Here is a 27,154-nt window from a genome sequence, read left to right as displayed (position 1 = left end):
TAATTGCACAGTACTTGGCAGCATCTCATGTGTGTAAAATGTGAATAAAGCTTTAGTTTATTTTCAGATACATAATGTCATTGTATTGGTAATTTATATCCCACGTATGGATACGGGGTGTCATTTCATCGCATTAACGCAAACATTTACCCTTTGCCAAGACGTCCACCCTTATAATGAGATGATTAGACACGTTGGCAGGCATTATTGACATTCAGAGGGTCGGCAAACATGGTCCATAGTTCCACGAGGGAACTGAGCTGGCAGTTCATTTTCTAATATTGTGCGTGAAGATGCAAAAAAAAGTTTATTGGGTTTAAATACAAAAACTACAACCATGTCTGCAGAGCATTCATCAAGGGCTAGGTTATTATTCCCATAACGAGGACATAAGAAAAACAAGAGCTGACCTCTAGATTTTTTTTAGAGCAGAGATTTTGATACGCTTGCATACCTAGAGCATTTTGTCATAAGGGAACTTCGAAGCAGATGTCCTCAGCGTTTGTTTGACATTTGTCTTACTGAGTACATATTTAGGTTGCAGGAAATTGAAGTGCTATAAATATGGCTATTGTTCTACTTTCTGTTGTCTTTTATCTCCGCAGAACAAATCCAATTAAGTTTGGGATTTCATAAAAGGCAGACTTCAGTAAGCTCTTTTGCTATCATGAGGTATCATCATTTCCACAAGTTCTTAGATTAGCAGCTGTTAGGCCCAGTTCAATTCCTTTGTCACAGGGAAGACTTGCAAGCCTCCCGCGACCGAATACCAGTGACATGTGAGAGCTTCTCCACGGCTAAACTCAGATCCTCTGCAGTGCCAAGGTGCATTACGGAGATTATCAAAGTGACCTAAACAATGTCTGTGCTTCGGTAACCAATATGCTTGCCATAACAACATTTACACAAGGTTTGAAAAATGCAGCCTTGTGACTGACTTGGACTACACTTTTGAAATCTGTCTCCAGTTTAATAGTCTGTTGTGTGGGTTTACTCCTCTTGTAAAACAATTCACAGCTGGACAAAGGTATTAAATGCACTCTGACCACTTTTACGCTAAAGTACACCACCTTAAAACACACCGCTTTCAAATTCACACAAATAAATGACAGTTTCTAATGAATAAATTGCAAAAAAACACACTTTCTGTTTTAGTCTTTTAATCCAATCCAAACGCCAATAAGAAGAGGAGAAGGTGCTATTTATAAAGACTTATTAACCATAACCCATTAGTAACCTACCACCGTCCAAAACATGTGAGAGAGTTATTCTGAAAGGAAGAGTAAGATGAATTTAACCTGTGATGAACTGCCTGTTGATCAGCATCCAAAGACGCCAGAGATCAAATTTGAAGGCAAAAATACTCAAGCACGGAGTAGTGACCAAATAAAGGATGGTCATTTGTTTTGAGGGAACGTCAATCGCTCTATATAAGAAGGAGGGCTGGACACCCCCAAGGACTGCCAGGCGACCACTCAAGGTGAGTGAGTTAGTCTTTTATTAGCAGGAGCAGAGCCAGCAGCTTAATAAACAATGCAGGGCATGGCCACTTACTGCCAGATGAACAACTGCAGTATTTGTGCAAGGACTTAAATTTACAGTGAGGTATTTTTTATATTCAGAATAATTGAATTAGTTATTAATTTGAACTGTTTGCATTACTTTCTTCAGAATCATCAAAACACCACTGATAACTGTTCTTCTTGAGGGAGGGGAAAAAGGTAACTCATCTCTTCATTCTTCAGTTTCACTTTGTAAATGAATATTTTGATTGATAATGAGTTATAAGTGATGGGTCAGCTGATGTATGAATGTCTAAGTTTTAATTAACAGCAGCAGTGTCTGAAATAGTAATAACATTGTTTATTTCATTGTTTATTTCATTTCATTTTGTTTCATGAATCTCAATTCATATTTCTGCATAATTAAGTTGAAATGAGAAGCTGATGGTTAGCTGCTGCTTTTAATTACTCTAATGCATTTTAAGTGCATTATTTGCAGTATTTTTGTGGCAGATGTTAGACATCACTGCCCCAACATGATGCACCAACAGTTATCAGGCAATTTAACAAAGATATCATGAGTCAAAGATGTTACAAAGTCTCATGTAGATGATTAACACAAATGTCAATTCCCCACTGTCATTTGTTCAGTAGGGATGTATTATACCAGAGTTCAAATAATGACTGAAATGAGTGGTTTCTTTATTACTTACTTCCAGTAAACAGTCATGGGTGATGGGGAAATGGAGTGTTTTGGCCCGGCGGCCGTTTACCTCCGGAAGCCGGAAAAGGAGCGTATAGAGGCCCAGAACACCCCCTTTGATGCTAAATCAGCCTACTTTGTGACCGAGCCGGCTGAGATGTACCTCAAGGGGAAACTTGTCAAGAAAGAGGGGGGCAAAGCCACCGTGGAGACTCTGTGTGGGAAGGTAAGAATGGTGACATAGTGTAACTCCTCTAAGCACAGCTGAATGTAGAACTGAGTGGCTGAAAGGTGTCCTTTAAATCAATTGAGAAAGTTTAAAAGATAAGTCAACATAAGAGTGAATGAATGCAGAAGATGTCTTTGTGTTGTGATCATGTTTTTAAGTTAGCACTGTGTGTGTAGGTTTGTGGACTCTAAATTATAAGTTGCACAAATTTATCAACTGGTGTCTAAGGCACTCATGACACTTCTGTCATTGCTTTAGAGTATCACCGTCAAAGACACTGAAATCTTCCCCATGAACCCTCCGAAGTTTGATAAGATTGAGGACATGGCCATGATGACCCACCTCAACGAGCCTGCTGTGCTGTATAACCTCAAAGAGCGCTATGCAGCATGGATGATCTACGTGAGTTTGTCTTCATCAGTAGATTAAAGTTTATACAGGAAGATGTGTCACTGATGATCTCTCCTACTCCACAGACCTACTCTGGGCTGTTCTGCGTCACTGTGAACCCCTACAAGTGGCTCCCAGTGTACGATGCAGTGGTTGTTGCAGGATACAGAGGCAAAAAGAGGATTGAGGCTCCACCCCACATCTTCTCTATCTCTGATAACGCCTATCAGTTCATGCTCCAAGGTACTGATCACTTTGTAAGATGGTATGAGTTTAGACGTACAGAGGCCACACTAGAGAAGTCAACTATTGTTTATCATTCTAATGTCTTACAGATAGAGAAAACCAGTCAATCCTGATTACGTAAGTGTCCACAGTTTTGCGTGATGATGCATATTTCCAACAATAGCCATATCAAAAGTGTCCTAATTATTTCACTGATCACATTTCTCAAACCAGTGGAGAATCTGGTGCAGGAAAGACTGTCAACACCAAACGTGTCATCCAGTACTTTGCGACAATCGCAGTTCCTGGAAAGAAATCTGAGCCTGTTCCTGGAAAAATGCAGGTAAATAAACTCATCTCAAGAAAGAAGTGTCAGTTGAGCTCACACAGACATATTGATCATGACCTAGGACCATCAAGTATGAAGCATTGTTTTTTTCTAAATGAAGGGGTCACTGGAGGATCAAATCATTGCAGCCAACCCACTGCTGGAGGCTTATGGTAATGCCAAGACTGTGAGGAATGACAACTCCTCGCGCTTTGTAAGTCTTCATTAACTAAGTTGTTCAAAACAACATCACAAAAATCAAGAAGTTATGCAGTAACTTCTTTCTTCTTCTTTTGGATAGGGTAAATTTATCAGAATCCATTTTGCAACAACTGGAAAGTTGGCCTCTGCAGACATTGAAACATGTAAGGCTAATAATGATAGAGCACTTGTTTTTTTTATGTGCCTTCAGCTCAGCCTACTGTTTTCTTACTCACATGTTGTTTTGCCTTGTTGTACAGATCTGCTGGAGAAGTCTCGAGTAACATTCCAGTTGTCTGCTGAGAGAAGTTACCACATCTTCTACCAGCTCATGACAGGCCACAAACCTGAGCTACTGGGTAGAATATGAAATGTTTATAAAAATCATTCTCTGCTGTGTAATGGACATTTGCTGACAGGAACTCACTTTTTCTATTTTTCAGAGGCTCTCCTCATCACCACCAACCCTTATGACTACCCCATGGTCAGTATGGGGGAAATTACTGTCAAGAGTATCAATGACGTTGAAGAATTCATTGCTACTGATGTAAGAATCATAAAATATACACTAATAACTATTAAAACATCAGAGAGGAATGTTTGTTTTTTTAAACCTATGTTTTTTCAAATGTCATTTAATTTAATACACAGACTGCCATTGACATCCTGGGCTTCACTGGAGAAGAAAAAGCTAACATTTACAAGCTGACTGGAGCTGTGATGCAACATGGAAACATGAAGTTCAAGCAGAAGCAGCGAGAAGAGCAGGCTGAACCTGATGGCACAGAGAGTATGTTGCACTTGACTTTTCTTTTGTTCATTTTAAAGAAAAACAGTTTTACTAGTTTTTTTGTCTTTCTTTTTCAGTTGCGGATAAAATCTCATACCTCATGGGCCTGAACTCTGCAGACCTGCTGAAGGCTCTGTGCTACCCAAGAGTGAAAGTTGGAAACGAATTTGTGACCAAGGGTCAGACTGTTCCACAGGTGAAATGTTCTCATACAATCTGGAGATCACTTTATCATGTTTAACTCTTTTCCAATAAAATAATCAACGACATGTGTTTCTGTAAAATCAGGTCAACAATGCCGTGATGGCTCTCTGCAAATCTGTCTATGAGAAAATGTTCTTGTGGATGGTCGTCAGAATCAATGAGATGCTGGACACCAGACAACCAAGGCAGTTCTTCATCGGTGTGCTCGACATTGCTGGGTTTGAAATCTTTGATGTAAGTTTTAATATTTTTAAATGGTAATGCATTAAGAGATATGGATCAAAAGGGTTTATTTATATAGGTTGGACTCCCTAATCACCTTCTGTTTGTATTATCAGTACAACAGCTTGGAGCAGCTGTGCATCAACTTCACCAATGAAAAACTGCAACAGTTTTTCAACCATCACATGTTTGTCCTGGAGCAAGAAGAGTACAAGAAAGAGGGGATTGAATGGGAGTTCATTGACTTTGGTATGGACTTGGCTGCTTGCATTGAGCTTATTGAGAAGGTGAGTCATTTGCTGTATATTCACAATCACAGAAGACCATCTAATGACTCGAAAGTTGTGTAAAATAATCATTTCATTTCATTCTGACAGCCAATGGGCATCTTCTCCATCCTTGAAGAGGAGTGCATGTTCCCTAAGGCAACAGATACAACCTTCAAGAACAAACTCTATGACCAGCATCTTGGAAAAAGCAAATCCTTTGAGAAGCCAAAGCCAGCTAAAGGCAAGGCTGAGGCGCATTTCTCCCTGGTGCACTATGCTGGGACTGTTGACTACAACATTACAGGCTGGCTGGATAAGAACAAAGACCCTCTGAACGACTCTGTGGTCCAGCTGTACCAGAAGTCTGCAGTCAAACTCTTGGCTTTCCTTTATGCATCACACGCCTCAGCTGATGGTACCTGCTGATTTCTATCTCTATATTAATGAATACTAAAAAATTAAATTCAGGATCAAATTACTTGTAAATTGAATAATTACACGGTTATTGTTTTACTGACAGCTGACGGTGGCGGTGGCAAGAAAGGTGGCAAGAAGAAGGGAGGCTCCTTCCAGACGGTGTCTGCTTTGTTCCGTGTAAGATATGAAAGAACGACCAATGCATTCTCATTTATGCCTGATTTGTGTTTGAATATGTCTACAGTCTACTAAATTAAAGTCTGAAGTCTAATGCATTTGTCTAATAAAATGTTCATTCTTCAGGAGAATTTGGGCAAGCTGATGACCAACTTGAGGAGCACTCATCCTCATTTTGTACGCTGTTTGATTCCCAACGAATCAAAGACACCAGGTACCTCATCTTCAGAAGAACAGCATTATTGTATTTAACATTTGTCAGTTTATCACTACGTTCTGATAACATTATCTTATAAACTTACATTATATTTCAGGTCTGATGGAGAACTTCTTGGTCATCCACCAGCTGAGGTGTAACGGTGTGCTGGAAGGTATCAGAATCTGCAGAAAAGGTTTCCCCAGCAGGATCCTCTACGGTGACTTCAAGCAGAGGTAGAAGAAGTCTCATCTTCACGACCACTAAAGCATGTTTTGTTGTTGTTTTATCTTTAAGGTAATGTATCTGACTAAAGTACTGAAATATTGTGCATTTAGATACAAAGTATTGAATGCCAGTGTCATCCCTGAGGGACAGTTCATTGACAACAAGAAGGCCTCAGAGAAACTCTTGGGTTCTATTGATGTTGACCACACTCAGTACAAATTTGGACACACAAAGGTACAGCAAAAAAATGTTGCCATAAAACAGTTGTTTATAGAGTGGGTTAGTTAAAGCTATTGTCATTAATCAACAACGTTAAAAAGTCATTTGTTTTGCTGATTCTCAGGTATTCTTCAAAGCTGGTCTGCTGGGAACTCTGGAGGAGATGAGAGATGAGAAATTGGCTGAGCTGGTCACAATGACTCAGGCTCTCTGCAGAGGTTTCCTCATGAGGACAGAGTTCGTCAAAATGATGGAAAGAAGGTAATTCATCTGTCTGTTGCAGATTTCAATGTTATAAAACAAATGATCATTTTCCAACTCATTTTTTTTCCATCAGAGATGCTATTTTCACCATCCAGTACAACATCCGTGCATTCATGAATGTCAAAACATGGCCATGGATGAAGCTGTACTTCAAGATTAAGCCTCTGCTGAAGAGTGCTGAGACTGAGAAAGAGATGGCCGTAATGAAAGAGGAGTTTGGAAAGACCAAAGAAGACCTAACAAAGGCTCTGGCTAAGAAGAAAGAACTGGAGGAGAAGATGGTCTCTCTGCTACAGGAGAAGAATGATTTATTGTTGCAAGTGCAGTCTGTGAGTTTGAAAACCAAACTGAAATCACACATCAGCCAAATTTCTAAAATGAACTAAATCATTTGATTAACAAACATACTTATATTGACTTTTAGGAAGGTGAAAACCTTGCTGACGCAGAGGAAAGGTGTGAGGGGCTCATTAAAGCAAAAATCCAGCTTGAGGCCAAACTCAAAGAGACAACCGAAAGACTGGAGGATGAGGAGGAAATGAATGCTGAGCTGACTGCCAAGAAGAGGAAGCTGGAGGACGAGTGCTCTGAGTTGAAGAAAGACATTGATGACTTGGAGCTCACCTTGGCCAAAGTGGAAAAGGAGAAACATGCCACTGAGAACAAGGTAACAAGACTTGTGCTTTTAATACTGTAAGATATAATTTTACTTCTGTGAAGATGGAAAAATCTTTGTGTTGATTAAAATTCATGTCAAATTTTATAGGTCAAAAACCTTACAGAGGAAATGGCTTCTCAAGATGAGACCATTGCCAAGTTGACCAAAGAAAAGAAAGCCCTCCAAGAGGCCCATCAGCAGACCCTTGATGATCTGCAGGCAGAGGAAGACAAAGTCAACACTCTGACAAAGGCCAAAACCAAGCTGGAGCAACAAGTGGACGATGTGAGTGCTTATGAATACTGTATATTTTAAAACAACATCAACAACTAAAACCCTCTTCAAACTGTACAAATTGTTGACACATCCAATAGCTTGAAGGTTCTCTGGAGCAAGAAAAGAAGCTCCGTATGGATCTTGAGAGAGCAAAAAGGAAGCTGGAAGGAGATCTGAAACTGGCTCAGGAATCCATCATGGATCTGGAGAATGACAAGCAGCAGTCCGAAGAGAAAATAAAGAAGTAAGAATAAGAATTTGTGTATTGATACTAAGAGTTTCTATGAGAGGCTTTACAGAAACGCATCTTTAATATTGGAAAACCTGTTCTTGCCTTTAGGAAGGACTTTGAGACAAGTCAGCTCCTGAGTAAGATTGAGGATGAGCAGTCTCTTGGAATCCAGTTACAGAAAAAGATAAAAGAACTTCAGGTACAGTTAGATGTATCAGTTAAAGCAAGAGAAAGTTCATATTTCTTTTGGAAGTTTCTCTTAAACCTTTTGTGTGTTTCAGGCTCGTATTGAAGAGCTGGAGGAGGAGATTGAGGCTGAGAGGGCCGCTCGGGCCAAGGTTGAGAAGCAGAGGTCTGATCTTGCCAGGGAACTTGAGGAGATCAGCGAGAGGCTTGAAGAAGCTGGTGGAGCAACTGCAGCTCAGATCGAGATGAACAAGAAGCGTGAGGCTGAGTTTCAGAAGCTGCGTCGTGATCTCGAAGAGTCCACCCTGCAGCACGAGGCCACCGCTGCAGCTCTCCGCAAGAAGCAAGCCGACAGCGTGGCAGAACTGGGAGAACAGATTGATAACCTCCAGAGAGTCAAACAGAAGCTGGAGAAAGAGAAGAGCGAATACAAGATGGAGATTGATGACCTCTCAAGCAATATGGAGTCTATTGCCAAAGCAAAGGTGAGAAAGATAATCTTACATGAAGTGAAAAGAAACTGCAATCTTTCTGTTTTAACTAATAGATGTTTATACCCTTTATCAGGGTAACCTTGAAAAGATGTGCAGGACATTAGAAGATCAACTGAGTGAGCTCAAATCCAAGAACGATGAGAACATTCGCCAGCTGAATGACATTGGTTCACAGAAAGCACGACTTCAAACTGAAAATGGTATGAGCCTCGCTTTACAGCTTTATGTTATCCTGCAAAAATCAAGCTCCTACAAACGGAGCCAAACCTGCATCTCTTATTGACTTCTAACAATGGTCAACAAAATTTTATAACTTAAATATGGAGACATGTTATTTCTGACAGTTTTTATGACAATGTCGTTCTTCTGCATCTGCAACTTTTATGTGAAATCTACATCTTGTGATCCTCTGATGTACGTGTCATTAATGATAATCATTGAATAGGTGAATGTACACGTCAGCTGGAGGAGAAGGAAGCTCTTGTGTCTCAGCTGACCAGAGGCAAACAGGCTTACACTCAGCAGATTGAAGAGCTGAAGAGACACATCGAGGAGGAAGTGAAGGTAACAATTTATAAAAGAGGCGGCATACTCACAGAGATAAGAGGCCATGTAATGATTGGTTCCAAATAATAATCACATTTATTTTATAGGCCAAGAACGCCCTGGCTCATGCTGTTCAGTCAGCTCGCCATGACTGTGACCTGCTCAGAGAGCAGTATGAGGAGGAGCAGGAGGCCAAAGCTGAGCTGCAGCGTGCAATGTCCAAGGCTAACAGCGAGGTGGCTCAGTGGAGAACCAAATATGAGACTGATGCTATTCAGCGCACTGAGGAGCTGGAGGAGGCAAAGTCAGTCTTCTGTTTTATCTCTGTCCACTTGTAATCATGTTTAGGTTTTGATACACTGTAAGTTTGAAAATGGATTGTTCTTAATAGGAAAAAGCTTGCCCAGCGTCTTCAGGATGCAGAGGAATCCATCGAGGCTGTGAATGCCAAATGTGCCTCTCTGGAAAAGACTAAACAGAGACTGCAGGGTGAAGTGGAGGACCTGATGATTGACGTGGAGAGAGCTAATGGTCTGGCTGCAAACCTTGACAAGAAACAAAGGAACTTTGACAAGGTGAGATATTTCTGTTGTACACATCTTCATACAGTTAAGGTGAGGTGACAGACAGCACTCACTGGTTTCTTACACCTTTAGGTTCTGGCTGAGTGGAAGCAGAAGTATGAGGAGAGCCAGGCAGAGCTGGAAGGAGCTCAAAAAGAGGCTCGCACAATGAGCACTGAGCTTTTCAAATTGAAAAACTCTTATGAAGAATCTCTGGACCAACTGGAGACCATGAAGAGGGAGAACAAGAACCTGCAACGTAAGACAATGGATCATGTCCTTATTTTCTTAATATACAGTCTGTCCTAAGTATTGTGATCATTAAAAAGACATTTTTTAAGTCTGTCAACAATAATCTGCTCCAACAGAGGAGATCTCAGACCTGAGTGAACAACTTGGTGAGACTGGTAAGACAATCCATGAACTGGAGAAGGGGAAGAAGACGGTGGAAGGTGAAAAGTCAGAAATCCAGACTGCTTTGGAGGAGGCAGAGGTAAAACACAACTCCATTTATATATTGTTACAGTGACAGACGAACCACCACGACCAAATATCAAATTGAATTCAGACACTGAACAATAGAGCAACAAGTAGTTAAAACAGAAATGTAAAACTCTCAACCAAACTCATATAGAATCTCAATCATAGATACACATCTGAAATACTGCAAAAAAGAAAAAGTATACAACTTACAGTCCTAGTGCTGCTGAAGCTCTGAGATTTTTAAATCTCAGAGCTTCAGCAACACTAGGACTTTTTTTAAAACATAAGCAGCATATCTGTGTGAGACTCATCCTGCAAAGCTAGTCGTCTAAGCTATACTTCACAATGACTCAGTTTCTGTATTTTTAATGAATGAAACATTCTGTGTTGTATCTCATACATTTCACACTTGTTCACAGGCTACCTTGGAGCACGAGGAATCCAAGATTCTCCGTGCTCAGCTTGAACTGACCCAAATCAAGAGTGAGATTGACAGAAAACTTGCAGAGAAGGATGAGGAGATTGAACAGATCAAGAGGAACAGCCAGAGAGTGATGGAGTCCATGCAGAGCACTCTGGATGCAGAGGTCAGAAGCAGGAATGATGCTCTGAGAGTCAAGAAGAAGATGGAGGGAGACCTCAACGAGATGGAGATTCAGCTGAGCCATGCCAACCGCCAGGCTGCTGAAGCCCAGAAACAGCTGAGGAATGTGCAGGGACAGCTTAAGGTAAGGTGGAAGATTTGTGACAGAGCACTTTCTTTTTAAAAAGTAGCTGAAAGCTGATATCTATCAATTTTGTACAATTCAGGATGCCCAGCTGCACCTTGATGAAGCCATCAGAGGTCAGGAAGACATGAAGGAGCAGGCTGCAATGGTGGAACGCAGGAACAACCTGATGGTGGCTGAGATTGAGGAGCTGAGAGTTGCTCTAGAGCAGACAGAGAGAGGCCGCAAAGTAGCTGAGCAGGAGCTGGTGGATGCCAGCGAGCGAGTGGGACTGCTGCACTCCCAGGTACTCTTGAAGTCTGACAAATGTAATTATTATTTTGTTAAGCCATGGGGTTTCACAGTGACTTGCTTTACAACAGAATACCAGCCTCATCAATACCAAGAAGAAGCTGGAGACTGACCTTGTTCAGATCCAAGGTGAAGTAGAAGATGCTGTTCAGGAAGCAAGAAATGCTGAAGATAAAGCAAAGAAGGCCATCACTGATGTGAGTCATCCTGGTGCTCATCTAAACCATTTATCCAGTACACACTTATCTTAGTAAGAACTGAAAACAACACAGCATGTTTATGATTTCAGGCTGCCATGATGGCAGAAGAGCTGAAGAAGGAGCAGGACACCAGTGCTCATTTGGAGAGGATGAAGAAGAACCTGGAGGTGACAGTGAAGGACCTGCAGCACCGTCTGGATGAGGCTGAGAATCTGGCCATGAAGGGTGGAAAGAAGCAGCTCCAGAAACTGGAGTCTAGGGTAAAGATACATTTATTCTACAGCCTGACCTGAACTCCTGTCAGACTACATTTCAACTTTAATTTTGTATCTATGTTATTTTTCAGGTGCGTGAGCTTGAGACTGAAGTTGAAGCTGAGCAGAGACGAGGAGCCGACGCAGTCAAAGGCGTTCGCAAATATGAACGTAGAGTGAAGGAGCTCACCTATCAGGTAGGTGTTTTGTTTTTTCTTCATTTCATCAATATGGATGTGTGGGGGAATCAGGATATCACTCATTTCCGATTGTGAATTAATGTGAATTGCAGACAGAGGAGGACAAGAAGAACATCACCAGACTCCAGGATCTGGTGGACAAGCTGCAGCTCAAAGTGAAGGCCTACAAGAGACAGGCTGAGGAGGCTGTGAGTCACATTATCATAATTCTATTGCAGCTAGAAAATGGTTGACAGCAAAAATGTAGTTTGCTGTGTATTACTAGAACCATCAAGTCTCTGTATCTTCAGTCTCGATAGATGTTAACTCCGAGTGTGGAATTTTCTCATAGGACGAGCAGGCCAACACTCACCTCTCGAGGCTCAGGAAGGTTCAGCACGAGCTGGAGGAAGCTCAGGAGCGTGCCGACATCGCCGAGTCCCAGGTCAATAAGCTGAGGGCAAAGAGTCGAGAAATCGGAAAAGTAAGTAATACAAGAGACTCAAGCTGCAGTAACAGTTTAGGAGCTACAGTTGTTTGATATTAATCAGTATGATGCTGTATGAAACTGATTTAAATGTTAATTTCAAAAGGTTCAAATTAAAGACACCTGACAAAAAGACAAAGTTCTTCATCATGTTTTTTTTTTCCTGTTTATTCCAGCCAAAGGAATCTGAAGAATAACTTTCAGTTTTCTGTGAGCAGCCAAAATGGAATTCATAAAATATGATTTTTCATTGAAACGCTCTCATTACATGTTGTAGATCTACATTCAATAAACAATTTTACCAATCTGCTGCTTTTGAGCTCTTCTTTACATAGAACACAACCCCAATACTTGGGTGTCTTCACACGTTGTGGTAATTTAAATGTTCCACGCTCTATTATGTTATTATTATTATTATTATTATGTTTGTGTTGTCTTATGACTCAGACACAGTGTTGCAACAGCTACTTTACTGATTACTTGATCTTAAAAGTGTCTAAGTTAGATTACTAATTTTCTTCTACAACATGGGACTGCCCGACCAACTTATTCAACTCTCCCCACTTACTGGTTTTGTACCAAAGTCCATCTTTGTTGTTGGGTGGCGGTGGACCTCCTGACCTGCATTAGGTGCAGTTCTCTGCTTCCACCACCTGGTGGGACCTGCTCTGTTAGCTTGAACGCCCTGCTGCGACTCCAAATGTTTCTTTAAATTCGATGTTGTGTTTTTGAAGCTAGAGAGGACTTTGTCGCCAGCAGTGTAGAGCGACCCTTAATATTGTTTTCTATAGCTGACACAAACTCAGATATATTATTTCCAGTATTTCCAGCTAGAAAACGTGCATCACTCTGCTCCCTCCACTGTTGCTTACCTTTGTGTCACTGCGTGGTTTTACACGTGAGTTGTCCTCATGTTGAAAACGTGACTTGTCGCATAGGTGACGTCACTCCCCAAGAGGCACGAAGGAAGCAAAAATATATCGATATATTTATAAATATAAAAATAAAAGAAAGTAAAAATATAATATGTACATTTATATTTTTTATTATAAAATGTAAAGCACAGTGATTTGGAGAAGTAATCTGGTTACTGGGTTGAAAATAGTAAATCGTTAATCACGTCGCTGCAAAAAAAGGGATCAGATCAGAGAAACACGTACTATAACCAGTTACCGGCACCACTGCTCAAACTAGAATCTGAAACTACAACAAAAACAGCCATCCATGTGCAAATTTGCTCGTGTTGGGAAGGAGACAACTATAACATGCACACGCAGTATGGGTGACAACTTTGGATAAAAACAACGTCAACATGCAAAACTTCACCGGGTTTCAGCAGCCAAAGTGTTTCCATATTGCGATGAGAGAGAACCATGCGGAGATACATGACAAACCTGGCAGATTCACACATGATAGTTTAAAACTGTTGTGTTGCATGCAGCAGTTTTGCACAAGCACACTTTGGATTGCCACAAATATTTGCGCTATTGGAAAAATTCCAACGGTGTCTGAAAGCTCACACTTTACAGCCAATGTGGTGTCGTTCGGGTAATTATTTCACTAATTTCACCTCTCCTGGATGGTTATTACACATTTGTAACATGCAGTGAATCGTAAATATCTGCCAGATATTTCAAATTCCTGGTATTCTTGCAGTAATTTTTAGACTTACGTGTTAAAGGGTTAATACATACAAACCCATGTTTTTTTTTTTTCCCAAAAAAACGAAAAAAAAAAAAAAGGTTGTGCTTTCTGGAGGAGAGTGATGCGGCCCTCTGGACTATTTCTGTTATCTTGTCATCAGGGTGGTGTTGCTAGGCAACCAGCAAAGGCTCAGATTCCAGTTGGCTGGATGTAAGGACACATATTTTTATTTTAGAGAAAACTGGTGACTTAGGTGTAATAAATCAAACACACATCATCACTGACTGTCAAATGGTTTCCCTGTCATACTTCGATTGACGAGAGAAAAGCAAACACGTGCAGTGAAGCGTTTTGTGCAGAAGTGAAATATTTTTAATAATCACAAATCTCATACATCACATACAACTGTGATATATAGCAGTGGGGTGTGTTGCATTGCTGCTGTCATTGATATGTCAGAATGAAGTGAATTACAGACATCCGCTGGGACAAAGCAACAGATCAGCATGTGTTTCCTCTTTAGGGAGCCACTTCATTAACATTGTGAGAGCTGACAGCTGCTTTCTCCCACCACTAAACTCAGTGCACCTGTTTGCTCCTGAATATATATGGCACCATGTGAGTCACAACTTTATAATACCACGTTATTGTTGGAGGACCCGTGGGAGACAGTCCAGCATTTTATGACTCTGTCTGCTTACACGGCTTGTTTTGTCCAATTTAATTTCAGCATAACTATCAACACAGCCGAGTGTGGTACTAATATGTTTTCTGCATAGTGAATAAGTTCACACCCCGTTCAAAGTCAGACTCAGACCTTCCAAGTAGCTGTATCTGTGTTAGAGAATAGTTACATTTGAAAACAAATGAGACACCACAGCAACCACTGAAAAGTTCTCTGTCATTTTACATTACCATATCTATATAATAGTAATAAGAAATAGTAAGTAATAGTCAGTAATAAGCTCATTTAACATAACTGTTTTTGTTTTGTTTTTTACCATAAAACAGATAATAAAAATGAGACAAGTTTGTTCCATTTCTTGCAAATATAAACCCTTTTAAACCCAACCAGCTGCAAAATTTCAAGACGTATTGCTCCGACAGAGTAGCTTCATTAACAAAGACATGACAAAACAAGTGCTGATCCTAGTTCCCTCTCATTACATGTAATTAGAAGCAGCTTTACTCACACAAAGTTGTGTTCTGCAGCAGACCTACATCAGTCCTCGTCTCTCCCGAAACCTTCATCTGGTCTTTGGCTGTAATGTTCAGGTTTATTAGGGACTTGCTACTGAGCTCTGCTGCATTATTTCAACATGATGTATTAAAATGACAATAGGGATTCGCTATGCTTTGCCAAACACTCAGGGTCTGATATCAGAGCTAAATCAGACATCATTTCCACATAACAAGGCACGCTGCCTGCTGGGTGGAAGGTACCACTTATCCAAAGAAGACTTCAGAGAGCCGCGTGCCTGCTGGGCTGCTGGTTTATGGGTCTCGCAGAAGCCAAAACATCCCATAACTTCCATCCAGAGCTTTTAGTGTCAGCGACCTATCGTCTTTCCTTTAAGGACCTCAGGCTCCTCTTTGATATCCTCACTGATAAACACTGGGAGCAAATACCCTTGAACCGCCAACCTGCTTGACTCCTGGATTTTTAAGATTTTTATTCTAAACCTCAACAGCTGACGAAGAAACTCGGTCTCTCTGCATTAGACAAAGACAAACAAAGAGGCGCTTGTTGGAATGGACTGAAGTGATAAGACCTGTAATGTAGTTTCACCACATGTAGATAAATATACTGCATGTGGAATTCTATTTCTTATATCCTTTTTGTTTAAAGACAATCACTGGTCATTATTTAAGAAGTTTGCGTAAAATTGATGCATTTCAGATAATTCATTCTTTTCTTCGCCTTTGCAATAGTAATATAAAGTAATATGAATACCATTGGCTGGCGACCTGTCCTGACAGCTGGGATAGGCTCCAAAAACCCCCGTGACCCTAGTGAGGATAAGCGGTAGTAGAAGATAAGCTGAATATCCTTGGGCTTTGGACTACAAAACATGTTTTGGCCATTTCCTTTGTTAGGCTGTTGTTCAAAGCTTATTGTATTATTCTATCCAGCCCTACTTTCATTTTTTAAGAGGACACTTGTTTTTTTCAGCCATTTTTCGTGTTTTGTGCCATACTTTAGTGTGATGTTTCCTATTCGATTTAATTTTTATTCCCTTCATGAGTTTTAAACCAGTTAACCAGCTGTTTTATCTGCTTTAATCGTCTCTGGCCAACACTAATCAATGTGTACGTTCACTATGTTAATAGCAACTTCCTTACCGAAGTAACAAAATACTGAAAAAGCCAATCATTTTACTGTTTCCTGGCAGTATATTGGTCACCTGATGCAATGAAAGGGAGCAATGACTGGATTGCCAGAGCTGATGAGGGTAGCAACTGTGGCAAAAGCAGTGAGGCCTTACAGCTTATGTGACTTATGAATGTAACTTGGGTTCTATGAAGTCATTGTGTCTGGCAGTCGTACGAAATAGAACTTAAGAAGGCAATAAAGCCCTCTAAGGCTCCAGATAATAAAAGAAGCATTTCAGTCTAAAAAAGAAAGTCAAAAGCATTAACAAAAACAGTTCAGTCATTGTGACTTTTTCCTGAATGGAGAGCACTGAAAGATGGGTAGTGACTGACATCAGGCACATGGCAATTGTTTACAGTGATTCTGTAATTATTTGTCACTTCCATGTGGGGAGAATAGTTATGTGATGTAGTTTAATTAATATAAAACGGTGAACTTTAAGTGGTACGTTAATGTAGGAACAACTCTGAAATATAGTAATCAGGCATAACATTATAACCACCATGACCATCTTGTGACAATTCAATGTTCCACTGTTACTTAAACATGTACCACATGCACCCCCACCCCATAGCAATGACACTGATTGCTGGCAGCACACACGCACAAATACAATTTAGGAACAACTCAAAAAACACCAACAACATTCAGTTTCCAATCACCACAGGACACTTTCAGAAGACCCATGTCCATTCTCTGATGAGTCACAACTGTCTTGGAGGCACAAGGGAGACAATATTAGGAAGGTGGTCATAATGTTATGCCTGATGGATGAATATAGGTCAATAGAAAACATTTCAAATCGGGTTTTCTCTCAGTCGCAGAGGGGAAAACATGCAAAATGCGACATGCAAGTTGCTTTGGGAGAAAACTGGATAACTTTAGTAAATTAGACAGATGAACACTGTGGTGTATAAAAAGTGTGTGAAGGAGCATTATTCTGCAAGACGACTAATGGGTGGAGAGAAATAAAACATTCAGAGCTAAAGTGAAAAATATCAATAGCATTTAATCACCAAAGATATAAACATTTAAATATCCATTTTGTAATGCGACTGACAAAATCTTTACAAAGTTAGCCTTCATCTTCTGCTGACTGCTTCACATTGTCTGTACAAAAATGAGGTGGCATTGGAGACTGGCACGAAGAGAGGAAACGGTCCCGAGGAAACGACAACGTCAGCTGAATGAAAAGCAAAGTTACAGCAGAAACATGGACATTCTTATCGTTCGATACTCAGTAAATTAAAGACATAGACATACAGGATATAGAGCTCATTTTTGTCCGTTTAGATTTTTTTTTTTTCTTGTAAACTGCGTCTTGTTCCCACACAAGCTTCAATCACATCCAGATCCTTTCTGTTCAATACAAATATCACGCACAATACCCAAATAAATAAATATATAAAATAACACGTAAATAAATGAAATAAGCGACATTTAAATCTAGTTCATAAACAAAGTTAATTAATAAAGGGGGCTCCCCACACACATGCCACTCTTATTTATTTGTTATAGAGCCTTTAAGTGCATAAATCATTTGCAGTAGTTTTATATCAATTAGAGACCTTTTTACTTAAAGGAGTAAAGTTCAATCAGGCAGTATGTTGCTCATAACTCTAAACTTCTCTGTGCTTTTACTTGATGTAAAAGATCTAAATTGCAAACACTGACAGTTACTATAGGCTTCACTGAAGTCAAACTTTCAGCTTTCTTCGTTCCGATGTAAGAGCTCTGTGGCCTCCACATCTCCAAGAACATCCACAGAGGGCACATCGCTTCTCCCCACGGAGCTGGAGATCCGAATGTGGACAGGAATGTAAAATATCCATCAGAATATGTACAGAAATCTGTTAACTGTTCAAAACATCATGCAAATAAATATCCGAAATTTAAAACTACAACACTGACCTCAACAGTAGGAATATACTGTACTGTAGACTATAAAGAGTTCCACAAAATGTCTTTCCTCAATGTACAACAGTGCTGTTCTGATAATGCAAAACGACAAAAGTAAATGCTGCAGGTCTCAGAATCACAGTAGTTTTCTGACTTTTTTTTTTTTTTTTTTTTAAAGCAGTGTTTGTGTTGAGGTCTTCTTCAATCAGTGTTGAGCTTTAATCTGCATCTCCGGCTCACCGCCATGCTCGGGTGCAGCAGAGATGCATGACAGTACATATACTGTACATAAACATTCACTCTTTCCAGTCAGTCCTAACTGAAAAGTATGCATTTCAAACAGGCGTCAGACAGAGAATATGCACGATACATGTGCAGATCGGACGTGTTCTGTGAAAATGGACGGCTCCGAGCTTTGAGTCAAGGCCGAACCAGTGCAGAGGTGTGGGAGGAGGGCGCCGGGGCTCGTTCTTGACAAACATCTGTCCACGAGAAGGCAGGAGGGGGAAGCCGGCTGCTCGACCCACTCCTGTTTCAAGCAACGCGCCCAACGCTAAATATGCTCACAAGGAGCATCTTTTCACATTCCCCCGACCGTGAAGTCTTTCTTAGAGTCGAACCACAGCGACCCTGAGAAGTCAAGTGTGTCTTTCGCATGGCCTGTGAGGTGAGCGTCCACATCTTAAGATGCAAATGTGTCTGTTGTCCAAAAATGACGAGTGCAACAAGGCACTGCAGGGCGGATCACCAGGCAGACGGAGAGAAACAGCATTTTACAAATATTCTGTCAAAAAAGCGTTTTAAAAATACCCCCCTGTTAACTCTGTGTCCAGACTGGGCGGTAACACGGACATAAGCGAATGAATCACTGTGGGAAAGGGTTTTCTACATTTTGATGTTGCACTGCTCTGCCATGTTTGAGATTCACTGCGTACTGTTCAGTGTGCACGACCAGAAAGCTGTTTGAAGGGGGAACATTTTAGACTTAACTACATAAATGACCTTTTTAGAGGGAAGTCATTATTTCGCCTACTGGAGATTTTAAATGTAACTCACTTTTTGGACCGAGTGTTGAGTCTGGTTGAATGACATGACCTTTGTTCTGTGAAATTCAAAAGGGTTAGGGCGATTAGTTTTTGTTGTTGTTGCTTTTGTAGATGCAATAATTGCAAGGTCTGGTTTCTTTTTTGTACTTTTTAGCACTAAACCTGTAGCTGAGAAGAAAATCAGTTTTTAACATTAATTTTCAACATTAATTATTTCTGTATCACTGCCTTCGTCGGCTGTCTGACTGTTGAGTTCGACGGCTTGCATGATAAATCAGAAATGTTCTGCCACAGTGAATCATTCGCTAGACACATCAGGAGAATCTTGACAGTGGGTCAAAAAAGCACAGCGTACTGACAACATATTGATAAGACCAGAAAGCTGTTCAGAGGCTACATTCCCCATACAGAAGCATACGTAAGTGCATAAATTCAGAATTGAAAAAACGACACAGGATACAAAAGAGTGACAAAGAGCTTCCCATCAATCAAACTACTGACATTTAACGCGTTTAAAAAGATGTTGGTCACAGGTAATTTTCTTTTCTTGTGGTATTGTAATGTAAATGACTTTACATTTACCATAAACTGAATATTACTGCTAGAATAAAGTATCCAGTGACCATAGACTTAGTGCACTAAACACCGTGCAGTGTTACACATTCCTAAATACTGTAGTCTACCAAGGATGCAGTGCTACTAAAAAAATCAATACAATTGATGATTTTGGTCATCCGTTGTTGAACATTTTGATAACATCTAACTCGACTGGAAGCACTTTAAGATCATACAGAGCATCTGTGGAAGCGTTTCAACACAGCAGACCTTGACTTTAACAATCCTGTATCACAACGAGACAACACAGATGTTTCTGTACTGATATGTGTCGTGAAAAGTCAGTGGTATTTTGTGTATTTTTTCTCTTTAATCATCAGTCTCTCGTCAAAGTGCTCTAAGGAAATCAATTTTGGGGGAAATAAAATGTCATTTCCGTTTTGTTTGATATCCGGTTGGGTTCAAAGACATAAGAGACAGAGTGAGATTGTGAGAGCGAGACTGTGAGGGGAAAACAGGGTTCTCTCGTGTGTGATACAAATTATAATACAAAAAAATGTCTTGGCAAAGGTCAGAGGTGGACTGAAAGACACTGAAGAGAATGTGCGGTTAAGGCCCGGATCTACTGTCAAGTAAAAACAGCTGTAGGCGCAGAAGCTCCTGTACTGTAATGTATGTGCAAAGACGTCTACTGAGACTGAACATGCAAATGAATGAGACAATAAATGCAAGCCACGAGCAGCAAAGCATAAGCGGGAGGAATCTGAAGCTCACCCAGATGCACATTATCTCTACTTGTATGGCCATGTACGGGCTGTGCATAATCTGTAATTTTCCACTAACTCCACTGCAAAACATGGACTGCAGTATATTCAGAACTGTTCACTCACATGTCAGAAAGTGATGGTGAAAGAGCTAAAAAGAAAAAAAGTCACTCAGTTGTTTGGCCAATCACGCAGGCATGTATGCGGTGCCTCTTAAGAAGAGTTTTTGATCCATGTTTAGGGTGACATGCTGAAGAATGGAGCAATGTCTAATAAATATTCAGGTTTAAACTGTTCTTATGAGAAAGGAAATTAAATCACCGGAGACCATGTTGCATAAAGTACTGCATGTCTCACTCTGTGACACTACATTTATAGTTACCATTGCTTCTTAGTCTAAAATTTTAAAGAGGAAACCTTTGGTTTTTCAGAATGTTCCAGACCCAAAAGTAAAACGAGTTCCATCTCAACTACAAGAGTTACAACAAAAATCTGACACTATAATGTACGATGCATCGATACATTCTCAGTAACTTATCCACATCTGCTTTGGTAAAAGTCTGCAGATACAATTCCTCTGAAAATAAAAAAGTGTGTGTGTGTTTTTTTTTTGTTTTTTTAAGATCTTTTAAAATTTCACCACCACAGTCGAATATTGACTGAAGTCTGTTCCTGCTGGGTAAGTGTCCATTGGCCTGTTTGATGCACATTTTAACTGCCTCCCTGACCTTCTTGTTGATTGGTGATGTGGTCGAGCCTGTGGGCAAAACTAATTAAATAAACGGACAGATAAAAAGAAATCAAACCTGCTCGTCCTGGTTCAAGTTGCATGCACACTCAACACATTCTATACGTTGCACTCGAGCCCTGAAACACTAACAAATGCATATAAGCGATAAGGCAAAAAACACTAAGAGCTGATGCAGGGTCTTCTCTCCGAGCACGGTGCTCCGTGAGCCATTTGTAGATCAAAAAAGGGAGAGTTTTGCAGTCGCTGTTTGATCTGACCTTCAGTAGATCCGAGCCTAAACCCAGAGAGATGTAAAATGTCAGAGTGTTTGCACGTGTGCGAGATGAAAGAGAGGCAGAACAAGCTGAACGCAGAGGAGGACTCCTATAGAGGACTGCAGAGAATGACCCCGTCCACACTCTGACGTGTTTTCCTGCAAAGAGAGTTAACAGTTAATCCTCTTTTTCCCATCATTCATACATTTGAAATATCACTGTGAATGGATTTGGACTTTATTTATAGGATTTGTGCCTTAATCCTGAACCTGCACAGCAGGTTGAGCACAGCATGATACCTAGGTTTTAAACATACAGAGAAATTATTACTCACAGTAATTAAGTTTGAAAAATCACCCCAGCTGATTACACAGCATAATGAGTGTTTTAGATTCAGGTCACTTACCAAGCTCCCTGAGAGGTGTGTTAAACGCAAGCTCATCGCCTTTCTATGTTTTTTACCTATGCTGAAAAACAACACTGCATTTTGTACTGGTCATCACCCCCCCCCATAGCAATGACACTCCTTGATGACAGCAGGATGCAGCCTGACACACACACAAACGGTTTAGGAACAACTCAAAAAACATGAAGAACAGCACAAGGTGTTGACCTGGCCTCTAAATTCACTAGATCCCAAACTGATCAAGATGATCCACAGTGGTCCCTACACTCAACCTATAACACCCTCAGAATCTCTGATGAGTCACAACTGTTTTGGATGCATGAGGGAGACCTACACAATATTAGGAAGGTGGTGGTCATAATGTTATGTTATTTTTTTTACTCCTGCACCAACTTACTAAGGCACTGTAGTCAAAGCAGGAAGTCGGCCCTTTACGATATCGTGCATTGCTCAGTACTTCGCATGGATTCTCCTCTTGAACTGTTTATCTTTAGTTAAGGTGATAACAGTGAATGGCCACACGAGATGGATGAGATTTCCATCTCCAGCAGAAATAAAAGTCCCACTGGAAGGATACACTCTGTCCTGACCTGGGTCAGTCTCTCAATCTCACAGGAGCTGCAGGGCAGGGTCTCAGCCACCACAAAAAGCAGGTTGGTGTTTTCTATCCTCTTTGCGTGGAACAGCCTGTAGGACACAGTGATGGATACTTAGCCAGCTCCATATGGACAACACAGGCCTGACAGAACAGGCGTACTGCCAACATTTTTTTGCTGACTCTAAAGAAGACACACCGTGAACAGTTTCCACAGTCCTGCAGCACGTTGTAGGAGTTGGTGGTGTTCGTGAAGTAGAACTGGCTTTGGATGGTCACACAGCTACTTTCTTTTGTCTCAAAGCCTTCAACTAAGACATCATCTAAAAGATAAAGGCAGATTCAAATTCAGCCATTGGCAGGACATAATAAAATATTTTTAAACTGTACCTATAGCAGTTTGCTTTAAATGATTTTCAACCAGATTTCGTGTGCATCATAGTACATACAATGTTTATTTTTTAGTATGTCCTTTACCAACAAATACATGAAAGAAAGAAATGAACCAGTTCACGCACACACACACACCTTGGTAGAGCCAGCTATTATAGGCCAGTCCATACAGAAGTTGCTGAGCCACAGACCTGGAAAAGACATTTGTTAAAGGCTTGAGTTCAAACTGGAAAGATCAATAAATGACTGAAAACATGTGCCCGGCTGCACATGGAGCTGAAAATAACCTGCAGCTGCTAAGCATGAAATAAATACAACCACTTTCCTGGCTTCGTGCATGGAAGTCTGCGCACGGTTGGGATTGTTTTAAAGGTTGTCTCACATGCCCCTGGTGATTTGCAGTAAATGAAGTCTCACCATGCCACAGAGGACGTCCACCAGGCCAAGCTCAAGATGTCAGCGATGGACGGCTGCAGAAAAAGAGAGGGAGAGAGAAAGAGAGAGAGAAAGAGAGAGAGAATAAGAAATAAAAGCAAATGCTGAAACCAGAATGTCTGAAATCTGCAGGCCCTGACTTTGTCCCTCACCACAAAGATGCCCCTCGGGGCTGCGCCCGTGTGGCTGCTGCTGACCGGCTCACATGCAGACTGGTAGTGGAAAGACTGTCGCCGGGAGAAGATGGAGTTGTTGTAGAGTGCGTACATCAGGTAAGGGTCCACATCACCAAAGAAATGACCGATCTGTGAAGAAGAAAGGGTGAAAGAAATGGCAGTTACAGAGGAGTAAAGAAAGCACGCAGGAAACGGCACTAACATACTTTAATGTTCCTCTGTTGTTTGATTCACTTGGCACGTTTATGTGACAGATATAAAAACATTAATATTTCTGTAACAAAAACTACGAAACATGCACCAAATCATCATTACAGTCATGTTCTGCCCCTTCAAGTCAGCCTGAATCACCTCTATTAGCCGCACTTAATGCAAAACATCCACCAATATGCATGTACATCCAGAATTATTAGAATGGCTAAGAATAGAAAAGAATATTTTTACAAACAAATGGTAAAAAATCTACACGTATTGTGAATTTTTCTTTAACACAAATTTTTGTATTTCTAATATATATTTAAAACGGTTAAACTTGTATGTTGTTGTACTCCTCTTAAAGCAGATGTTTTATTGCATGTGTCAGGACACTGTCATACCTTTTTCCAGTTATCTCGCTGATTGGACATAACCAGGAAGCCGCCATCATCAATGAGATAGCAGAGGAGGTCCTAGAGACAACATGGCACACAGGGTGAAACACACATCACTGAACAGCAGCTTGACACATAGTTCTACAAAAACTCAAAAGCCGTGACATGGGACTTTATTTTACAGAGTCTGTTGAACGAATCAACAACTCTGAACGCTTATTAGTGTGACAAAGAAGAATTCTTACATCTGTGTTCACTTCACAGTCCATTTCACAACTTCTGGACGGCCCACACTGTTCAACAAAAAATGTCCAGTGAGTAAAGCAGTAGATCTGCTTTGGAGATAGTGATTAATTAACACTAACTTCACCTTGTGGGAGCCCTGTCGACTGTCTGACACGTTGCTGGCTAAGATCTTAAACTTGTCCACCCATGCTTCCAGATCCAGCTTCACGCCGACCACTGCGTGCCGACGCCCACGGGATCGAACGGAGAGGCAGTGGAGGGCACGAATCAGGAAACATGTTTCAGATTGAGAAACAACAAATCCCAAACGGCGCATTCGATTCATTTTCCTCACCTGCAGGTTTGAGTAGTTTGCCTCCTAAATTAACCTCCACCGCAGAACTAACCAGGATTCCAATAGTGCCGTTTTCTGCTCCTACGGGGTCGTCCAGAGCTGTGTTTAAAATACGCATACACATATGAATACAAAATTTTCTCGGTGTATAAATGTAGGACAAAATCATCTTGATGGTGGTTGAAAGGTGTGAAAATGTTCACTATGGCTCCCTACTCATCTCAGATTATACACATCTGCTGTGGATTTTTACAGCGAAACAAATACAACTTTCATTAGATGTCCATTAAATATGTCACTAAAGGCAGAAGCTGGGAAGGTTAAATTATAATAAGACTGAAACAGATGCAACCAAAGCAACACGATACCTGAGCAGTCACCCCGTCCTTCACTTAGTTCTCTGAAGACTTTTATCACTCACCTGATCTCGGTGGTGGTCTGAACATGTAGCCTTTGTTGTCGAGGCTCCGTCTGTAGAAATTTGAATTGAAGGGTTCAGGATCCTCGTCCCACATGTCAGCGGCTCTGGACAAACAGGAAAACAAATCAGCAAACGTTCGGAAGCAGAACGTCTGCTGTGTTACCTTACTTTTAGCTTTCCCTCTCTTCTTAATTCAATATTTTACTCACAGGCTGGGGAAAACACGTGTTATCCCTCCATCTGTGGATGCAAATACTGCCTGGAAGCCGTACCTGTAATGATTCATTTTCACGGCGTCAGCTCTACTTTGTGTTTTCGCGACATACGTGCGTCAAACGGCACCAACAGGCTGACTCACGAATTCAGGTCCTTGTTCTTCCACACGCGGGAAGCGAGCTGCCCGATGATCCTGGAGTCCAAAATCAGGTTGTAGATGAGGCCTTGCTCACCTGAAAACAGAAGCACAAAAGCTTGTCATCTCCTCTGCGTGTCCGTGTGGGTGTGTGCAGCTATGGCGGCGGATATCGCTGGCTAATAAATCCACTGACACTCTTCAGATTCTGGGGAGATGTCCAGCATGAGAGTGAGAAAGTTCTGCAAGAACTGGGTGTTGTTGTCAGACAGCTGCAGACGCTGGCAGTACTCCCTGCAGAGACAACGACACAAATCAGTGCTTTTCTTTCTTATTCAAGGGTGACACCTAGAAAAATGAAGACGGTTACCTTGGAGCCAGAAACACATGTCCGGATGATTCAAAGGAGCTGGGCAGTAACGACTGCATATCTGCAACACGGAGAGAGAAAAGATGACGTCACCTCGCTTATTGTGACGTTTTCATGTGCGCATGAGACGTAACACTGAGCGCCCCGGTCCCTGTACTCACACTGGAGCTGCAGCATCACATCACTGAGGTCTGCCTGGATGTAGTACTCGTTGTAGGGAGGTAGTACCAGACCGAGACTGCAGATGGCGGCATCCCGACACGGAGACACATGAATGCAGCGACACAGAGGAGGTGGATCTTAGAGAGAATCCATGTGTGTGCAGTCCTCACCAGACCACAGCTGGTTGGGTATTATGTGAGATTTCTAACACTGTATGAGCTCACCTGTAATCTGTGCCGTTGATGGGAGTCCAGGTGTAACCCCTGTAGACCTCATCAATGTATTGCTGCAACAGTGAAGATATTTTATTACAAATGAGTCAGACTACAAATTTACCCTGATTAACTTAACGTGATGTGTGATGTTTATATGTAGTTTTCTGGAGGTGTGAGTCACTCAAGAGCACAATTGTAGTTTTGGTAATGAACACACAGAGCTATCTGATACCACAGAGGAAGCTGATCAGAGGCTTGGTTTTTAATGAGGATGTACATGTCTGTGATAAAGCCACAGACATGGCCATTTTCTGACACAGTTACATTTTTTACACCTATACTATCAAGAAAATGGATCCCGCACTAACACAGCAGTACATGATCAACAGGAAAGAAAATAAATTACTAAAACAAAACCAAATGAGTACAGTGACCACTCTTTCCATCATCAGATGATCAGTTGTCAACTACATGTTACAGTTTCAGAAGTAAAATTTACTAAATATGGAAATGAACTGGAATTACTCAGATTGTCAAGCTGCAGTTTTGTTGCCACGTCTGTCCAGCCTCATATAAATACGACCGTCGTCATGAGTACAAGTAGTTGAGTTACGGACAAAATGTGTTTTTGTAAGGTCGAAACGATCTTTGACCAGTGAAACCTAATCCATTTATCCTTCACTCCAGGTGAATGTTTGTTTGAAAGAATTCCATGAAAACATTTCTGTGATATTATGTTTTCAACAATGTAATGAATATGAGGTCTCAGTGAATTTGACCTTCGACCTGAGCAATTCAGTGGAAATTGTCAGATGTCAGATTCAATCAAGGCGAAACTCGACAACACATTTCCTCAGGTGTCATTGGTCCAAAGACATAATGTCTATGTAAAATGAATATATATGTTATATGTCAAATGTTATATAATCTAATGTACAGCTGAACTACTTTGTGCCAGCTGTAACAGTTGAAGATATTAATTGAGTTTTCTGATGAAAACTTCAATTGAAACTAATACAAATGTATTAGGG

General features: G+C 40.9%; 2 protein-coding genes across 2 annotated transcripts in view; one reads left to right on the top strand and one right to left on the bottom strand.

Moving 5' to 3' along the window:
• The first annotated feature begins 1,384 nt into the window (after nucleotides 1-1,384).
• On the top strand, nucleotides 1,385-12,446 carry LOC125006601 (myosin heavy chain, fast skeletal muscle-like). Its single transcript, XM_047582794.1, has 41 exons — nucleotides 1,385-1,480; nucleotides 1,672-1,721; nucleotides 2,222-2,431; nucleotides 2,693-2,836; nucleotides 2,911-3,067; nucleotides 3,160-3,187; nucleotides 3,284-3,392; nucleotides 3,499-3,591; nucleotides 3,679-3,742; nucleotides 3,839-3,937; nucleotides 4,022-4,125; nucleotides 4,230-4,368; nucleotides 4,446-4,564; nucleotides 4,657-4,806; nucleotides 4,911-5,081; nucleotides 5,172-5,478; nucleotides 5,584-5,657; nucleotides 5,784-5,871; nucleotides 5,972-6,089; nucleotides 6,192-6,315; nucleotides 6,425-6,561; nucleotides 6,638-6,893; nucleotides 6,989-7,231; nucleotides 7,331-7,507; nucleotides 7,597-7,742; nucleotides 7,839-7,929; nucleotides 8,012-8,401; nucleotides 8,484-8,610; nucleotides 8,856-8,974; nucleotides 9,064-9,260; nucleotides 9,348-9,531; nucleotides 9,613-9,778; nucleotides 9,888-10,012; nucleotides 10,422-10,730; nucleotides 10,813-11,016; nucleotides 11,093-11,218; nucleotides 11,311-11,481; nucleotides 11,568-11,672; nucleotides 11,768-11,863; nucleotides 12,007-12,138; nucleotides 12,318-12,446. Exons 3-41 carry the CDS (start codon nucleotides 2,231-2,233, stop codon nucleotides 12,336-12,338), a joined length of 5,811 nt encoding a protein of 1,936 aa, XP_047438750.1. The 5' UTR covers nucleotides 1,385-1,480; nucleotides 1,672-1,721; nucleotides 2,222-2,230; the 3' UTR covers nucleotides 12,339-12,446.
• A 4,697-nt stretch (nucleotides 12,447-17,143) lies between these two features.
• LOC125006927 (voltage-dependent calcium channel subunit alpha-2/delta-2-like) overlaps nucleotides 17,144-27,154 on the bottom strand; it is a 33,985-nt gene continuing 23,974 nt past the window's right edge. Inside the window, exons 21-38 of the mRNA XM_047583445.1 lie at nucleotides 26,133-26,194; nucleotides 25,908-25,984; nucleotides 25,747-25,807; nucleotides 25,573-25,670; nucleotides 25,383-25,473; nucleotides 25,234-25,296; nucleotides 25,025-25,128; nucleotides 24,604-24,702; nucleotides 24,394-24,485; nucleotides 24,269-24,316; nucleotides 24,030-24,101; nucleotides 23,410-23,562; nucleotides 23,240-23,292; nucleotides 22,958-23,013; nucleotides 22,629-22,752; nucleotides 22,412-22,521; nucleotides 22,232-22,314; nucleotides 17,144-21,586 (exon numbers count right to left, since the gene is read on the bottom strand). Of these exons, the coding sequence (XP_047439401.1) occupies nucleotides 21,473-21,586; nucleotides 22,232-22,314; nucleotides 22,412-22,521; nucleotides 22,629-22,752; nucleotides 22,958-23,013; nucleotides 23,240-23,292; nucleotides 23,410-23,562; nucleotides 24,030-24,101; nucleotides 24,269-24,316; nucleotides 24,394-24,485; nucleotides 24,604-24,702; nucleotides 25,025-25,128; nucleotides 25,234-25,296; nucleotides 25,383-25,473; nucleotides 25,573-25,670; nucleotides 25,747-25,807; nucleotides 25,908-25,984; nucleotides 26,133-26,194 (1,560 nt within the window). The 3' untranslated portion in view covers nucleotides 17,144-21,472. The remainder of the gene's footprint in view (nucleotides 21,587-22,231; nucleotides 22,315-22,411; nucleotides 22,522-22,628; nucleotides 22,753-22,957; nucleotides 23,014-23,239; nucleotides 23,293-23,409; nucleotides 23,563-24,029; nucleotides 24,102-24,268; nucleotides 24,317-24,393; nucleotides 24,486-24,603; nucleotides 24,703-25,024; nucleotides 25,129-25,233; nucleotides 25,297-25,382; nucleotides 25,474-25,572; nucleotides 25,671-25,746; nucleotides 25,808-25,907; nucleotides 25,985-26,132; nucleotides 26,195-27,154) is intronic.

The sequence above is a fragment of the Mugil cephalus genome, chromosome 4 (assembly GCF_022458985.1).
Source record: "Mugil cephalus isolate CIBA_MC_2020 chromosome 4, CIBA_Mcephalus_1.1, whole genome shotgun sequence".
Lineage (NCBI taxonomy): Eukaryota > Metazoa > Chordata > Actinopteri > Mugiliformes > Mugilidae > Mugil > Mugil cephalus.
This window is presented reverse-complemented; position numbering and strand designations above follow the sequence as displayed.

Coding starts and splice junctions, on each gene's coding strand:
- LOC125006601 (XM_047582794.1), top strand. CDS start 2,231: ATGGGTGATGGGGAAATGGAGTGTTTTGGCCCGGCGGCCGTTTACCTC. Junction 3,743..3,838: donor CTCTGCAGACATTGAAACAT/GTAAGGCTAATA, acceptor CTTGTTGTACAG/ATCTGCTGGAGAAGTCTCGA. Junction 5,872..5,971: donor CAACGAATCAAAGACACCAG/GTACCTCATCTT, acceptor ATTATATTTCAG/GTCTGATGGAGAACTTCTTG.